The 19,331-nt window shown below is 36.2% G+C and overlaps 1 protein-coding gene across 1 annotated transcript in view; it reads right to left on the bottom strand.

Moving 5' to 3' along the window:
- Positions 1–18,635, bottom strand: part of LOC126470655 (F-actin-capping protein subunit alpha) — a 43,278-nt gene extending 24,643 nt beyond the window's left edge. The window contains exons 1-3 of the mRNA XM_050098641.1: positions 18,395–18,635; positions 14,347–14,410; positions 1,842–1,893 (exon numbers count right to left, since the gene is read on the bottom strand). Of these exons, the coding sequence (XP_049954598.1) occupies positions 1,842–1,893; positions 14,347–14,410; positions 18,395–18,436 (158 nt within the window). The 5' untranslated portion in view covers positions 18,437–18,635. The remainder of the gene's footprint in view (positions 1–1,841; positions 1,894–14,346; positions 14,411–18,394) is intronic.
- Between the last annotated feature and the right edge of the window lie 696 nt (positions 18,636–19,331).

Genomic DNA, 19,331 nt, shown 5'->3' with positions numbered 1-19,331 from the left:
AGATAGTGCATATTTGTTACTGAATGATATAGTAACACGCTTCAGAAATAGCTTACAGGTTCAGTTGATGATGAAATGGCAAAAACTTACAATGATCGACCAGTTATACAGGATTCATTGTTCCGTACTTCAAGTTGCAGGCATGAAGCATGTGATTAAATTTGTAGTACAAATAGTAAATTTTCTGAAGGAACAGGCATTATTCCACTGTCAGTTGCAACAGTTTTTGATGGAATTGGATGAAAAGAAACTTACAAATTACTGCAAAGTACAATGAATAAGTCAAGGGGGCATGCACGTAATAATTCGTTTTAAAACCATATTGTTGAATTTTTTAAAGAAAAAGGAAAGCAGGAATGAAAATTAAAGCATCCTGAATGGATTGCAGATCTCTCAAAGTAGACTTTGCTACAAGCTGCTCACAGTAAGCCAACAGAAGGTGGGAAACAACTTATTTCTGATTTGATAGACATGCATTTAAAAAGAAAATTGTGTTTTGGAAGGAACAAATTCTGATAAAAAATATTTTACGCTCACTGGGATTACAGAAAATGCGAATTCTGAAGAATCTGTTTAGGCGGTGAAGGAATTACAACAGTTTCCAAACTTTTGAGGACACTGCAAACTTTGTATCAGTTTCCAAGCTGTTTGAGAGGCCATTTGTCTTTTCGGTTGAAAGTATCCCCGTGCTTGTGCAGACGGAACTGACTGATTTGCACTCTTATTCCCGTTTATGAGGTGGCTATTTAAACAACTAAGACTTCCAGGTGTGAGGAGGAAGATGGTGTCAAGAAGTTCCTGATAAATTGATGGCTAGTAAGAAGCAGGGGGGGGGGGGGGGGTGGTAGCATACCACAATAATGAATTTTCTTTCTTCACAGATGAACTGTATACCAGCTATAAGCACAGTTTAATTGCAGTTTTTTAACACTGATAATTTATATGAAATAATATTCATACTATTAACTTATTTAGCATTTTAAAATTTGTGATTTACAGAACTCAATAAAATTAATTTTCAATGCTAGGTTAAAAATGCAGTTTCCTGAAATTTCCTGAGATTTCCTCAATTTTTCCCGGTAAAATGTAATTCCCTGAGAATTCCAGGTTTTCCAGAAGAATCACCAACCTAGTTTATAAGACAAATTCTTTTAGTTTAAAACTGTTCAGGAGTTCAAAGTTGTTTTCCTTGGGAAATGAGGGTGCAGATGTACAATATGTGGCTAAAGACTTTTTTTTTTATTATGAAACTAGATCCATCAGGATTATGTGGCAACCTGAGTGACAAAAATCTGTGAAATTGTCTGCACCTGTCTGTAACACAACAGTTTGTACCAGATAAAAATTTAATTATGCATTTAGAGTGCCAAAAAGAATTAATATTGAAAATTAGTTTTGTTTGTCATCGATGTTGCTGAGAAATAGGAAATATGAAAAACCAAGCTGCAGGAAAGACATCCACACTTCCTTGCATGACTGCACTGTCAACTGAATGCATCACTTTCCTTAGGCAGTGTGGTGTGGTAAGTGCCCAGCCAGGCGACAGAGCTTTGCACACATGGTGAATTCTTGGTGGTCCCTGATATATAAATAATAAGTAGGAAAAATTCATTTTCCATGATCTGTCATTATGGGTACCTTTTACAAATCAATATTAACAGCACAACCAACTGCACAATAAAGAAAGCTGTTCTTTTGCAAACAGCAGAATTTCACTATGCATCAGCACCCAGGATTCCAATGACAAATTTTTCTACTTCCAGCATAAATTAATGAAAAAGATAAATTATCTAATGGAACATCTACTTGCAATTTGCCAAGACAAAATGACTGTTACTTACACAGACGCACCCTCCTTCAGCAAATTGTCATTATTCAGTAGGATTCGTACATCTGAAACAAGAACAACGGAATAAATCTGAAACTCAAATTATTACACAACATAAAGAACACTGACTTACCAATTTATCATCTCTGAATATGTTTTTAATACTATTACAAGAACCAAAAGGAAACACTAAGAGTGGAAGACCAACAACAAAGTGCTTGGAGTAAAAAATGTTGCAGGACAAGGCTGCAGTCTATTGCCCCTACTGTTTAATCAACACATGGAAGGAGCAATGACGGAAAGAAGAGAAAGGTTCCAGAATGGATTAAAATACAGGATGAAACAATATCAGTCATAAGATTTACTGATGACACTGCTATTCTCAATGAAAGTGAAGAAGAACCGAGGGACATGTTTAACAGAATGAACAGTCTACCAAGTACAGAATATAGATCAAGAGTAAACCAAACAAAGATGAATGTAATGAAGTAGCAGAAATAAGAACAGCGAGAAGTGTAACATCAACATTAGTGAGCACAAAGTACACGAAATTAAAGAATTCTGCTAACTTGGAAACAAAAAACCCATGACAGGCAAAGCAAGGATGACATAAAAAGCAGACCAGCACAAACAGGGCCAAAAAAAGAATACTAGCATCAAACATCGGCCATAAATTAAGGAAGAAAATCCTGAGAATATATGTTGGAGCACAGTATCGTGTGATAGTGAGTCATGGAGTAGGGGAAAACTGGAACAGAGAAGAACTGAAGTGTTTAAGATGTAGTGCTGCAGAGGAATATTTAAAATTAGGTGGACTGATATGATAAAGAATGAGGAAGTTCTCCGGAGAATCCGCAAAGAAAGGAACATACGGGAAACACTGACAAGAAGAAGGGACAAGATGACAGAACGTGTGTAAGACATCAGGGAATAACTTCCAGGTACTAAATTGAGTTGTGGAGAATAAGAACTGTAGGGGAATAGAGAGATTGGAATATATTCAACAAATAACTGAGGTCATATTGTGCAAGTGCTACCCTTTAGATGAAGGGGAGAGGAATTCATGGCAGGTCACATCAAGCAAGTCAGACGACTGAGGACTAAAAAACACCATTACCTTTGTGATAAATTCAACAGTAAGTATATTTTTTTAGAAAAGAATGAAAATTATAGAAGGTGATGAGCAAGAGTCCAAACAAACTATCAGAAATAAAAGTGGAAGTGCACTGAATATATTAGTGTACGATCTACAAAAATTCTAATTACGTTAGGCTTTTAAACATTTGTTTACTGTACATATCAGTAATAATCTTGGTTCTTGCTCAACACAACATGTAAAAAAAAGGTCCATATCTCCTGTTAGTAGAACTTCACTAATTAGATGGAACTGCTCTCTACTACACCTCTCTGACAGTGCCAAAGCAGAAAATGATTAGATTAAACTTCCTGGTCTTGAACATTCATGTGACATTAGAAAGCTGTGGGACACAATTTCAGCCAGTACCAGTGTTCCTATTGTTACTCTTAAAGGATTCACTATGCTGAAGCTTGTGTAAAAATTTTTGGAGACCAAGTGCATCATATGATGCAAATGATGTTTCTTAGCAAAGATACTATCTTTCAAAATGAAAATGCTTGAAATTCTCAGTGTCGCACAGTTCTGGCAAAATGTGAAAAATGTGTATGGAACTCAGCACCTGATCCAAGATGTGAAATCACCAAACTTGCATTCCAGCATCTACCATTTGCTTGAAGTAGCCAGTCTTCTGGTATTTCACTCTTCTATCAATTCTAACAGAACTATGAGCTGCAACAGAAGAAAGTTCCTCTACAAATAAACAGTATTTCCTAGTGCCCAATGGATGAAGAATCACAGTTCTGGCCAAACATGTCCAATACTTGCTAATCTTGTTTGTTCAGACATTTCCATTGATACTGATAAGCAACAATGAATCTCTTCAGCACAGTGCCACTGAACTCTTTTACCGAGTCTAAATAGCGAAGCAGGTTACTTGCATACCACATTGCTCTGTAGGGTTGGATGGTACTAGTGCTGTGATTAGTCAAGTGTAAAAATGCCTACCAAACTAGGAGGGGGGGGGGGGGGGGGGGGAGGATCACATGCAATCTTCATTAGGTGTGACTGTGGAATTTTATGTGGTGCCAAACCTACAAATCCAAAGATCCAGATATTAAATTTAACTCAGTAGCTTGCTGGGTGTCAAACTACAAAAAAGCTGTAGTTCAATCTACAGTTGGTCCCAATTTTTTTTGCCACTCACTGTTCCTTTCACCCCTGACAATGATATGCATACGTGAAAATTGCCATGTTTTACCATGGTTCATCTCCACATTAAACAGACATTCCTTATAACCATCTGGATATGTCAGTTCAAAAATTGTAGAAAGGCAAGGACATAACACCTCCAATAGAATCCTGACTACAAAAGCACTGTGATGTCCAAGTAAAACTTTGGGCAAAGGACATCTTTAACTTGCCTTATGAAATTTATATAAAAATCAATAGCTTGTGGTTAATGCAGGAATAAATGTGAGGCATGTTACACAGACCTATAATGCTATATCACTATGAACAAGAAATCTGCATTTCTGAAATAATCACTGATGTTCACAGACTATCACAATTCATAATCTAAATAAACTAGTGCTTCAAACTCAGACAAATATTTATGAAGCTGTTGCAAAATTGATATCAGAAAAAAAGGAACTCTAAGCAACTAATGTGTCTCCGAGAAAGTACAGACATATATTGCATCTAGCTAACAATATAAGTAGGAGACTGTGATGGCTCCCTACACTTTCAAAGTGATTTACATAAACATCCACCACAAAGTTTGTGTTCAATAGGTAATAATAACACACTGTTAAAAAATTTCAGCTGCAAAATCCAAGGGAATATTGATTAACACCACTAATGTTCGATGAACTGCTGTGGCGAGGCCAGCAAAACCTCTCATAATCTAAATCTTCATTAGCAAATGACAAAATTTCCAGTTGGACAAAAACTATATTTTCTACAGAATTTTTCAAATCTTTACCATACTGACTTTCCTTGGAATGAGACACAATCTTTCGACTGTGAAACAAATCTTCAGCAGTGGTGCACTCCATTCTGGTACTAAATCGCACATTAGTCTAGTAACAAGAGTTAAAACATTCTCTTTTTTAGTGTTGTATTTATTTACATTTTTTTTGGAAGCATTCATTTGCTTCATAAATTTAGGTATCACAAGCAACATAGCCAGAATTATGCTCATCTATAAACAAAAGCATCCAAAAGTAATTTTCATTTTATAAGGCAGAAAGCTGTATAAAGTGCGGATACCAATAATCTTGTTACTCTTGCTCACAGAATGCCATTGTTGCCCATCAAATGTAACTGTTAATGTTCAATGCATCTAGGATTTTTTTCTCAACAAGCATATGTGAAGGAATGTCAGATGGACACATTTTCTTGTTGTTTCTGAGTGGAACTATAATGTGCACTTTCTCATCTTTATCCCTATATAACCTATATTTGTGCAGCAATCTTTTTTAAGTAACAAAATGAAACTGATTATCCTCTTAAAACGGCTTCTGAATATGGGATTTATATTTCTGGCTTTCACTGCACATGCTTCAGTTTCACCAAGGATACTTTTCTGTGTCTCACTAAAAAGAAGCTTTTAATTATACACACGTTTTTATGTTCGTCATTAACACACAAAATGTATCCCAAATATACAACATTAATTTACATTTTTCAGGCAGCTTCTGGTCAGCATATTTATTATGCTTATTGGGAGTCAAATGTTAGCAGTGACTCTGGCCACTTATGATATACCACATTACTTACATGACGCAAATATGGAGACAATGAACTCTCAGTTATGAGTACTGCACAGTCAAAGGAGGGAGCATATGATAAATTTTGCTCTAGGTACTTCAGTGTGTGGAACTGTAAATGCTTCCAAAATTTCACTTTCCTTATGCAAACTAATTCACCCATTTATGACTTTCTGGCAAACTAATTCATGGCCTTTTCCATTGATCCATTTTATCTCAAATTCATGTGCCCAGTCTCATTTATTTTACTCTAAATCAGTAGCTTACTGTGTGCATTTTTCTTTATTTGCTTCTTAGTGCAATGTTGAGATGGCACAGAGGGGGAGGGGGGGGGGGGAGGGGGAACTGAGCCAACAAGCTTAGGACTGGGAGAGAAATTTGCCATTGCTTTAAAAGACTAATTGGTAAATTTTACTTCAATGCCTAAAATAACTGTAAAAGGAAAAATATGAATTTCATTTCTTTTTAATAAGAATCCAATGTTATATCTTGATTTTAAAATCCGAGTCACAAAACAAGAGCCCTAGAAGTTACAAATTTTGACTGGTCTCGGGAACAACATTAGGGACAGGAAAGGGAGGTAATGACAGTGGCACCTAAAATGCCCTCCGCCACACACCGTTGGGTGACTTGCGGAGTATAAACGTAGATGTAGACTCATTATAGAATCTACCCAAACAGAGATACACATGTTAGAAAAAGGATTTACCCTATTTACATTGATTTCTGGAAGGAGACAAACAACTTTTTGACCACATATATAAATTAACAGTAGCAAACTGTGGACAATAGGCATGACCTCTTTCCTATTACAGCTCTTCTTCAAAGTACATACAAACATTTTGACATGGCTCCCAGACAACTGTTAGCAATTAATGTCTCAGCTTCATGACTTCTATAAACTCATGGAAGCACTACTCACTGGCTTAGAATTTATTATCAGTGGGCTGTGCCTCACACTTTTTTTTTAAAGTCATTATGCAACACTATACGCTATAGTGAATATTAACTGACTTGCACATGACTCACCACTCATCCTATGGCAAAAGCACACAGTCACACAAATTGTAGTAAATGAATAGTAATAATACAAGGGTGCAAAACTTATCTTAAATTTTAAGTTTATGGTGTCAATCCTGCCCATAAATAGTCCTTGTTACTGATGGTATGAAAGTTGCCCAAAACATATTCACATCAACTGACATTATTCCAGTTATTTGTAAACATTAGTTCCTACAATAAACACTATAATTTATAAAGAAAGTTAAAGGCCCATGGCACAAGCTCTTACAAAGTGTAGTGGTTTGAATAGTTCTGTGGTTGACTAACATCAAACAAAATCTCACATCAATTGAATAATTGTGCCTGGTAAATATACCTCCCCTCCCCCCAATTGCTAATGTGTTATCTGTGACCCATTATCTTAATTATTCATTCAAAGTTTTCAGACAGACCTTTTTTTAAACTATTCTGTCCTTGAAGTAAAACAATACTTCCTTCATAAAAATGTTATTGAATGATTGTTTACATCTTTCTGTGTATTAAACCACTTTTCATTATTGTGGCAACAATAAAATTAGAACATTTATTGTATTCTATGTTAGTGAGTCATTACCTGGTAATTTGTAACTCTGATATTGTATACATACAAGTCAATATATATAAAATTATCTGCTTTTTTTTTAACAGATTACTTTCACTGGTTTGGGGTGACAGTTTATTTACTGAATGAAATATTTTCTGTTGAATTAAGATTATTTATTATTGTGACGTAATTCCATGTACATGCTGACACTCCCGATGGAGTGTTTGCAGTGCAGTACCGTCTAGGTGCACACCAGGAGATAACCACTGTAGAAGTTCACTGACTGTATAAGCTAATTTTAGAAACATGTGTAACTTTCTTAATTTATTAACTAGCAACTCATTGCACCATAACATGAATTTGACTATAAAAATTGTCATTTGCATTGGTACAAAAATTAATATTTTATACCATGGCACACTGTTATCATAGCACATTACAGTTACATTCATGGCAGCTTACACACACAACCACTTTCCATGATACTTAATTGTGCATTGAAGTAACCAATAATGGTGCTAATTTCATAGCTTTATTCTCAAATTTTAGCTGTCAAATTCAATACATATTGACATATCAATCTGTTGAAAATTGCACTTTTGCTTCCTTCCAGGCACAGATGAGTTTCTGGAAGTAAATGCCAATATGTGCACCTCTGAATATCTTCTCTATTTTCTTTTCTTCTAAGTAAGTAATTTCTTACCCAGAATAGATTGTAATTACAAACATAATTTATTGACTTTGGCAACTGATAGAGTACCCAATTAAAATGACAACAAGCAACTTTGCTGGTTAAGTCATATATGCTACAATTTCACTTGAGTCAATAACTGTCAAAAAGACATATTTCATAGTGCATACTAATTTATCTAAGCAAAGTGTTTGGCTAATAAAAGATACTTTCTGTACTATACAGAGCAGTTCATACACTCCAGACACTAAAAAAATTAGTAAAATCTGAAACACAAGTTAGGATTAGGTGGGGTTTTTTATTCCAGTCACACAGCTTTCTCAGTACTGGTTCAAATCACAATTAGTTTGGTGAACACAACAGGATATTTTGACAGTAATGGTGATGGATTGGCACCCATTTCTATTCTGGTTGCAACAGTGCCAATAAATATCAGAAGTTACACAGGTGGCAAGTAGACAAAATGCATCATGAAAAACATTACACTAATTCTCATATATCATGCTACCTACCATGTTATTTTTTAGATAAATGTTACTGCGAATTAACAACAGCTGCTTTGACGCAATAAGTAATTTATGAACTGAGTAGCTACTAAAAGTCCAATAGAGACATACAAATATAGATACACATTTACTGCAAAACCTTTTTATTTGCATTACACTACATTAATACTTGTCCCATAAATCATGAACACAACATTTCATGATGATGTGGAGCGTGTCAGTTTAACATAAGTTTTCATTACACTATATAACCACCTCCTCTTTTTTCCTACTGCATATCACTGTGTAGAACAAACTGTCATTCAGAAATTCTTTTAATTTATTTTTAAATGATGGCTGGCTATCTGCCAGACTTTTAATGCTATTTGGTAAATGGCCAAATATTTTAATTCACCCCTTTCTGTGCTGAAGTCAAATTTAACCCAGAATAGTGAAAATCTTCAAGTGTAGTAGCTATGCACTTTGCTATTATATTTGAATTGGAAAGGATATTAATAACAAAGTTCATATGTGAATATATGTATCTCCATATATCAATATATGGTGAAAACACACTACCACACCTCAACAATTGACATACTTAACTTTTAGCTTCTTATCATTTTGGAGATTTATACTGGAATAATTCTGCTTGGCATAGAGTTCCAACTTCAATGCTGTGTACACTGAACATCACACACTAATGATGAGAGTGAACAGACACTTTTGAGAAAGGGAGAACAGGGGAATTTGGGAAGAGGTGGGAGATATTAGACCAACAGTTACGATCAGCCTTAAAGTGAAGAACCCTAGAGCAAAGGTCTGTCAGGCAATATTAGGTGCTGTAAATCCAGGTAGATTAGTGCACAGAGTTACTGGGATACACAATTCTTCCCCCTCATTGAACATGTCAACATGCAGGTACATTCTGATGCGCATGATGTCTGAGTATGTTGACTCATTAAGTAGGTATGTGATTTTCAAATGAAACAATCCGAGGTGGTTATACACCATGAACACATGACACCAAGAAGCAGATGATAAACTGAAAGGCCAAAAATTTAAAAAAAGTATAAGGCAATTTATTGATTTGGGAAGATAGTAGGCAAGTAAATTCAATTTTGTGACAGTTCCTCAGAATTATGTTATTCATGCAACAGATCGTTTAAAGATTTCTCACAAAAGTGTCATGGAGTGAGTTAATAAGATACTTTGAGATCTTCTACATTATACCTTTCTGTTTCACACAAGAAAAAACAAAACTTGTGTGTTAATTGAGGGTCTATAATGGAGAGAGGTAGAGTAATATTCTTTGTGGATACTGGAATCTGGAAGGAAGGATCTTGAAACTAAAGTTGACCACAGCTAAAATGTAAACATTATTATTCACTGACTACATTTACTTATAAGCAAATATGTAAAATAACAAAATCCAGTATTACTCAACAACACCATCTTGCTGAGAAAACACTACTATTTTCTGCTCTGTTACAAATGCTAGACATTCCATTACCTCAGATGTTCAATCTCTACGAAAGACAGGCTCAATTCATCACACCCCCTTTCTCAGTTAATCCTCTCATATCTTAACTCCTGTACACACTTCTCTCTTTATTTATTAATTTATCTTTTGCTACATAGGTTACATCATCATTTTTGTTTAGATGATTTGATTATTGTACTAATGTTAGTTTTCATGCATTTTTTATCAACTTTGTCTTTTCAGATAATGGTGCTATTTGAATGTGCAGTTAAGCTGCCTCATATATGAATTCTGCCAATGATATTTTATTTCTTTCAATGACATCATCCTTTCCTACATGTTGAGATGTACAAGTATGAACTCAAATTTTGCAGATCACACACACTTAACTAGGAACCAAAGTGACAAAGTGTGTAGATGAGTTTATTCTTGTATGCTGGGTTATAACTTTGGCATGGGAAGGGCAGAACATACCGACTCCATACAGGCACTACTCTTTTTTTGACTACACACCAAATTTATCAATCAAAATAGCATGAAAATGTGGCTGGGGGAGGGGACCAAACAGTAGGTCAATCCCATTAGATTAGGGAAGGATAGGGAAGGAAGTCAGCCCTACCCTTTCAAAGGAAACACACCAGCATTTGCCTGAACTGATGTAGGGAAATCACAGAAAACCCAAATTGGGATGGCCGGATGTAGGTTTGAACCATCGTCCGCCCGAATGTGGGTCCAGCATCCTAATCACTGTGCCACATTGCTTGGTTACAAGTGCAGTTAGCATATAAACCCAACAACATTTTCTCTATTACAAGGACATTAACTTCCAACATGTTGCAAGTTTCTACTGGAGACGTAACAGCCAGTATTCTACCGAATGGAGGGCCTTTTCTATGATAAAAAACAACAGAATATCCCATCCCAAAGTACATTGGCAAAAAATTAGAATCAAAATAAATGCAATGCATACCATTTTATCCCAAAGCAACGAATCAAAGTAAAGATTTTCCTCTGTAAAAAAATTGTACATTATTTTACACTTATGTACAGTCATGTTAATTCATACATGGAAAAAGTACACCCATAAAAATGTGACAATTAATTTGGGTGGTTTGTTGTTTCAAGCACTATACTGGATTAGTAACATTACACACACATCAGGACAGTGTTAGCGAGCACAATTTGTGCACTTAACTGAATTACAGGGCCCTATCAGTGCAAGTATAAAATATTACAGCTCCAGGCAGCAAGCGAATACAGATTTATACCTTGAATGCAGTGTCACATGTGCTTTCATTGTTGATCATGCCACAAACACAATACAAATTAAGACCAATTTCTTCATCCAGACTGTCAGCTAAATCAGAAACAGTTTGATGGAAATTAGATTATAAACATGGGAATTACCTGGTTTTTCACTTACACTCCACGATCATTCAGACAAGAGGAGGAATGAATGATGTAAAGTTGTGTTTAGTAAAGAGGCCAGATTGTACTGGGGAAATAGTATTAGTCATTTGTGAGAGTAACACCACCCACTGACCAACTATGAGATTGGATTAAACTACACAGGACCAACCTGAACTATGGTGTGGAGAGTCGTAGCCTCTCGTGTTTTTGGGAGGACACTGAACATTGTGTAATCAACCAACCCATTATACCACTTTTTCAACACTAGTGACGTGTGTTCTTTCAGTAGGGTATTGCCTGTGCACATACATCTTACAGCACCCAAAGAGCTCTCCAAGATGTTCATCAAATCCCCCAACCTGTCACCCATTGGGTATTTACAGGTCAATGACAAGGCGGCATGTGCTCCAGTCTGTTTTACCAACAAGATTGGATGCATCTCCACAACACATGGAGCACTGTCTACCAAAATGACATCCTACGTCTCTATGACCATCTTACCCATAATTGCCAGAAATATGAAAATTTCATTTAAGTAATAATGCTATGAATTAAAGGCAATTTCCAACAACATTCACAAATTTTTTGTTTTTAGTACAATGCAATAATTTGTTTGTGCAAGGATCAGGTCAGTATGGACAGACAGAACACGAGTCCCCACCTTCCTGAATAAGAGGGCAGTATTTTAGCAAGTGCACTACCTATTTAGTTTGCACCTAGTGTATGATGTGAAAGCGGTGCATACCAAAATTTGACATTTCACTTGTTCAGTAAGGCTAGCAGCTACTTCATTTGGTATGAAATATTAAACCTAGTCATACTTTTTGTGTGACTACAGCGAAATACATTCATCATATCCCGTGTCATTCCATCTTATTCAATGGGTCTGTGAATGAGGCTTCTCTATCAATCACGGTCCTTTATAAACTTCTCTGATCCTGCTCCAAGTTTGTTCTCCTTGGACAGTGGCAGATTTCCCCATATCCTTTCACCTGAGTCATGGTTGTCCTTTTACTCTTTGTCTCCGAGTTTCAAATTCTATATTAATCTTGGTAGCTTGTTAGCAGTCATTCATCACGGATATCCGTATGTTATTTTGTCTTGTATTCTCACAACTAGTGCATGTTTACTTTGATTACCCCATTTCAGAGTCTTTCGAAGTAGCTGTTTCCTCTCCATTTCACTATGTTCTATTGGTGGCCCAGAGTTTTTCTATGACCATCACCTCACTTTTCTCCTGGCTGTCTTCTTGTGCATGTCACATACAATTTACACTAAACAACTGATCAATGTAAGACAACAAAGCTATTTTAGTCTTACTGTCATCGATGATAAAGATTTCCATTCCTGTCTGTAATCATTTGGTATGTTTCTTATCTCTTTTCCTATTTTTCATCATCCCATATACAAGAAGCATTTTCTTATTTCCATTTACATCCTCTCTGAATTCATCAATCCACTTGTTCAGGCACTTCTTTCATTCTTCTGTAGCAACTAATTTTGCTTGTTTCTTTGAGCACATATAGTTCCTTTTTATGGTCAGTTCAGGCTCTGCAGCAATTTCTAACCTTGTTGTTTTTGCCGAGTACACCAGTTCTTGTTCATCATTTTCCTTGCATTTTCTTGTGACATTGATTTGAAATCCAGCTCCAACTTTGTGTGGTGTCTATCTTTCCAAAAGATAAATAGACAAGAGAGAATGTTAATATATTGTATAGACCAAAGTTTCCAAGCCAAAAAAACTGTATGGAAAATGAAACCATTACACATAAACACAGCACCAATACAATTTCAATTAAATCAGAATCCATAGAGGAGCTTGATTAATACTAGACAGATCACCAACGAGACCCAAGGTCAAGCATTCTTGCAAGTTGCAAGCCATGTAAGTAGCGATATTCAAATCTGCCGTCAATGAAATGGGAAGGTCAATGAGAAATGTTCTTGACTTGACGAGGCTATTTACATGCCGACATGGTTGACCATAGGGCAGTTGGCGGTGGTCATACAGGCCTGCAACTCAGCCTAGACTTGTAATATAATATTATGTGTAGTGTCGTCGTGTCTTCCCGCCCCCCCCCCCCCCCCCTTGGCATCTGGGATGCAGAGTGGGGCATTTTAGTTTCCCTTTAAATAATTACATACCTTTGAGATTTCCCCACAAAAGGAAAAGGCTCTGGGCGCACTTGCTCCTAACAAATACCCATTACATAGTATGGCTTTCTGTGCAACATGTGAGCTTGGTTTTTTTATTTTTTATTTTTTTTAATTTCTGCAATATTGTATTACATATAAAGCAGGCTACATTAGGTACTTGTGGTTCTCAGATTGTGGTAATATACGAATCGTCAAATATGACACTAGTACCAAACTGATGTGAGACCACTGCTTCAGCACTGCACTGTTATTTTTCCACTTGCATATGTCAACAGTACATCACATACATGAGGTACCTTCTGGTGTTGCATGCAACAAGAGTCTGCAGAATGGAAGTGGGTCGTTGATGTTAAACCCCCTCTGATTTTTGATGAAGGGTTGTCCTCGTAAGCTTAAGTGTCACAGCTAGGCATTATTTTATGAAGTAAAGTCCACTACTTACTGATATTATTGTATGCTCTGTTAATGGCAGTTCATCACAGACAACAAAAAAATTACGTAGGCAATAAGACATAGTATAATTTTCTTATCTTGGAATCTTCTTCCACAGAAAAACAGATATGATGAGTAGTCTGCTGCAAGTTTATCAGCAAACTTCATGGAAGACTTAGAGCTATCAACTAAGCCACAATACACATGGCAGTTACTACAATCATTTGTTGTACAACTATTTCCTAACAATAAATGTCTCTCATCAGAACAAGATGTTACATTTTTCAGTCCCTATTACAGTTACAAGCAGGCAAGCAATTGTTATTTTCACAAAGTTAACACTTCTCAATAAATATGCCCAAAAAATGTCACAAAAATATTACATTATGGAACTTTATGTAACATTTAAAAAACTTGGTGCAAGCTTACCATTGAACACTTCATTGAATTCTCCTGGTGGTGAATGCAGAATAAAATCGGAAACTATGCGAACCTGAAAGAAGAATAATGACTGTCATAATAAAACTCTGGTCAAAATTAATTATTTTGCTAAATGTATTAATGAATATGCAAATAACAATTTTATATTCACATTTTTAGAATAAATCCATGCTACTATTATTTGCTTATTTTTTAAGACAAATTAAGAACATCTGGACTATTTTTGCAACTGCTACTTATATGAAAGATTGCCCTCGGCAAGAGTCAAAACTGGTAATCAGTTAAACTGTTGTCTTATCAATATGCATTATTATTCTGAACTAAATTTCATACTGAAATGAATTTTAATATGCAGTGTAGAGTATGCGAATATGAAACACTTCCTGGCACACTGAAACTTTGTGCTCGACCACAACTCAAAACTGGGACCTGTGCCTATCTCAGGCAAGGGTTGGGGTTGTTTTGGGGGAGGAGACCAGACAGCAAGGCCATCAGATTAGGGAAGGATGGGGAAGGAAGTTGGCCATACCCTTTCAAAGAAACCATTCCGGCATTTACCTGGAGCGATTTAGGGAAATCATGGAAAACCTAAATCAAGATGGCCGGACGCGGGATTGAACCATCGTCCTCCCGAATGCGAGTCCAGTGTTTCTCAGGCAAGTGCTGTATCGACTGAAACAGTGAGGCTGTAAGGGCTGACCATGAGATATGCTTGGATTGCTAGTTGATGTAGCAATTGCCACAAAAGGGCAAAGATCACAGGTTTGAGTCATGATCAACCACACAGTTTTAATATGCCAGGACACACTAATTTCATAATACAGTGAAACTGGTATCAAGGTGCAATTTTTTTTTAATTTATAGGAAAATGTCATGGAAACTACTTTTTCCTAACAACTTACCTTTAAATGTATTGTACCTCAAACTGTGTAAATAAGTAAATGCACCAATTCAATCTCTCAAATCATCAATGACAAGTTTGCAATGCACTTCTTCAGGAAAGTGTTCAGATACACTTTGTATGCCAGGTTGCACATGTTTTTGTGAATTTTAAACAATGGGTGTATTTCTCTTTAGGGAGAGACTGATACCACTGTGTTGGGTCTGAATTGCACTAGTGCCTTATGGGGACAAATTGAGGAATAACTGCTTGTTATGACCACACTGCAGTCTGTCTTCATTTGAATTCATTTAAAAAGTTAAAGGAAAAAACTGGGGTCACTATCCCATTTCTTGAAATCTTAATATGTATTAGACAAACTATAGTACACACATCACAAAGGAACTAACTAAGAAATTATGTATTATTAAATACAAACAAACATATCATACCACTTATAGCATCTTATTGATCTTGCCTAATTTAGTTGGAGCAAGTAACATACTATTTCGGTTTAGTTTTGCTGTTTTTTTTTAACAGTTTGTTTTACACTTGAAAGATAAAACTACAATATAAGAAACTATGACTGTTGAGGGTATACTTTATTGACTACCGTAAGACCCAATGAGATACCCACTTAACAGTAAAATCTGTGATGTTATTACCCTATAGGAAATATGTCTGAAATCCTACTACTGTTTGTTGCTGGGTAACAGTAATGGAATGGCATGTGGTCTAACTACCACCCTCTCTACCTTATTATTCAAAACCAGAGTTTCTACTTTTAGTTTAAGTAGGTCCTTAACTGTCCTCATGTCTGGGTGGGCTTCATTCCAGTTCTCACAGCAAAGTAAATTCTTTAATAGTACTTAGGTTCAAACTCCAGATCCTCGATGTGACAGTCTAGCATCACAGGTGCAGAAGAAAATAGCTGCAGAGTCAATCAAACATGGTTAAGGACATGAAATGGCATGCATTTTACATCTCATGAGATCACACCACCTACTGTGAAAAATTTGCTTTAGAAATTTAACTTCTTTCAATTGACATTGCATTTGTATAACAAAATGTCCCCAGACACTCCTAGAGCCTCAATAATTTTGGCAGTGAAAACACTAAACATTCCATTATTTGCATTCCTTGATACAATTCAGCAGAGTTTCACACAACATCAAATATTTCAAGAACAAACAACGTGAACAATTAGCAAGGGGATGGCCAATGTTTCTCAGAAAGCATGGAGATAAAGCCAGTTTGGTTTATTGTAATGTAAGCCTAACAAATATGACAAATACTCCTACAATTGTGGAGATGGTGAAAATAACATGTTTTATGGTTGAAAATAGCAGATATGATGCGCAACTGCAACGACACTGCACATGCAGGCTCTGCAAATTCACCTGTTCCAACATATTACCATCTCCCCAATACACTGCATGACTTTTTTGGAAGTTACGTAACATGTCCTTACATATTGAGTAAAACAAGAACAGCTTATACACAATCCATTTAAGCGGCTACAGGATATAACAGCTTATAGTATTCGCCCCCCCCCCCCCCAAATCTCAGAGTGAGTAAGTGTGTGTGTGTGTGTGTGTGTGTTTGTTTTAAGAATGTTTCATTTGTAATATGAATAAAGTGACAGTTGATCATATTTCCATCAGCAATATCTGGTAGGTCAGGCCAATGTTTGTCGTTTTTGATGTTTGTCGTTTTCTAAAAAACTGGCTGCAAAACAAAAATAAACATTAGTCACATTTTTTGAAAGACATACTGAAGACATGTAAAGTTTGACACATCCAGAATTTTGGGATTTTTGGGTCTGGAAGACGTATATTTGACTGGAAATTTTGAAAGAGAGAATTTCTTTAAGGTTCTGTATCACGATGATGCAACACGCCCTTTAATCATATGTACAGGATGCAGTATTTCACTATGCTATTTTACTAACATGATCTACTTTTATGTAGGCCCTTTTCATTATTTTACAATGACACTGAAATTCACATGCATCTATCACACTGAGTAAGGTACATACAAAAAGTTAAATGGATGATAAAAAAACAATTTTGTTCATGAATTTATGATCAGAGTGTACAATAAGGCAAAATGTTCAGCAGTAAAGGTTGCTTGTTGCTACTGTGCATGGTCTAGTATGTCAACGAAGCAACTGTGATGAAGCTTCTAAAACAATTTAAACACGTTCAAATGAGGAAGAATTAAATGCTGTAAGCCTAAATTACTAAACCCATCATCTCAAAGATCTGTACTGTACTTATGCACTCGGAAATCGGCATGACTAATATGCAAGAGTTAAGAAGCAGTTATTAACAGCTTTTGCCTGTCAAGCAAAGCAGATAACTACGTTAATTACATTCATCTCAACTAGAATATTCAATACTAAGTCTCTGTGCCTGGGCATAATTTTATCCTAATTTGAAAGGTTTTTGTCTAAATGACTGGAGCTGCAACTAGATGTATCATTTGACGCAAACAAACTGCAGAATTTAATATTTGGAATACGCTACAGTGTGATAGTATCAATTAGCACACTGTACTATATCGTTTGGTTCATATCTCCTGGGTGAAAATACCATAATACATATTTGGCTGCAATTGCTAACACGAACCGTGGTATGTAGCACGGAAATCTAGTGCTGATAAATGGAGGCGGAACATAGCGGCACCGCCCAACTGTGCTTTCAGTGTGTTACTACAAACAGTGCGTTAACAAAACAGTAACAGGTTCGTTTCACAACGAAACCACCATGTTCCAAATTAATATGTCATTTTTCATCAGTTAAGTCATCTGGATGTTAGGGCATGATCACGTTGACATTTAGGTCACTGAAGTTGGGCACTGCTGTTCGCACTGAAGGAAAAAAAAAATCGTTATATGCTTTTAGGAACAGTATGTTAGTCGATGAGACGAAGGGAAATTGAATCATATGTCTGTATAACCAGACATCAAGCCAAGTTCGTAAAATGAAAATTATTCGTCGATGAAGAGCGGAACCTACGACGGCATCACTGGCGATACCGGACGACAATAGAACAACATAATTCACAGGAACCACACCGAAGTACAGGGCAGCACTATATTTCTATGTCCCGAAATAAGTTTAATTCATTTGGAAACAACTTTCAACTACAAACCTTCTCTTGGTCTGATATTAGTTCATCTCCATCTGCTGCCATCTCCTCCAAAATACGAAAATATCCACGTAGTTTTTCTGATTTCCAACGTGTCACTAACAACAGCTTGGAAAATAACGAAGACACACAAAAAAAGAAACAAAATATGTAAATAATATTTAAAGCTACAACTCCCTGCCACAACACGAATTACGACTACGTCGACATCTACCGGTACAATGTACCAACTACTTTGCTCACCAGAGTTGCTGCTTGTGAGCCGGTGACAGTCGTAAAATTTCGATATGAGATTACAAGTGACTCACACGGAAGCTACTACTTCCTGGTATCATTCTGTTGTAAGCTGTTAACCACGCCCTCCGATTCGATAGTTATTAACTGCTACAAATATCAACAGACGAACCAAATTATTGCTCACGTGTGTTTTAGACGGTTACATTCAAATAGTAGACAATAGCAACCAGACAAAGTAAAACGCAATGCGTTGCCTTGATGCAGTAATAATTTTCCGAGGTACATGTACACTGAAGTTAAGTATAAGTGTAAATATCAAAACTATTTCCAGCGATTTTGCTATGTTTCTACTACGTTGACAATATGTATCCCTCTCTGAAAAGTAAGTCCAAAGGAATAGAGGGAATGAAATATTTCTTTTCAAGTAGATGCGAAATCGTTTTTAAAATTCTAACCATCTCTTGTCGTTCGCGATTTACTCTCGCATTAATCGACTGTAGCATACTGGGCTACAGGATTCGACACAAATCATCGAAATGTTGCGTCATTTCCAGTACTTGTTATTCGCTGAACCACTCAGCGTTCCAGATATTCGATTTGCTAACAGCTACCAGATACTGCCATCACAGCTGTTATTATTGTGTGACAGATCCGAAATCGAAGAACAAATGCCGAGTAAACGAATACCTTTTGAATCTTATTG

This window comes from Schistocerca serialis, chromosome 3 (genome assembly GCF_023864345.2).
Source record: "Schistocerca serialis cubense isolate TAMUIC-IGC-003099 chromosome 3, iqSchSeri2.2, whole genome shotgun sequence".
Classification (NCBI taxonomy): domain Eukaryota; kingdom Metazoa; phylum Arthropoda; class Insecta; order Orthoptera; family Acrididae; genus Schistocerca; species Schistocerca serialis.
The sequence above is the reverse complement of the archived record's forward strand: the minus strand, read 5'-3'. Positions and strand labels throughout refer to the sequence as shown.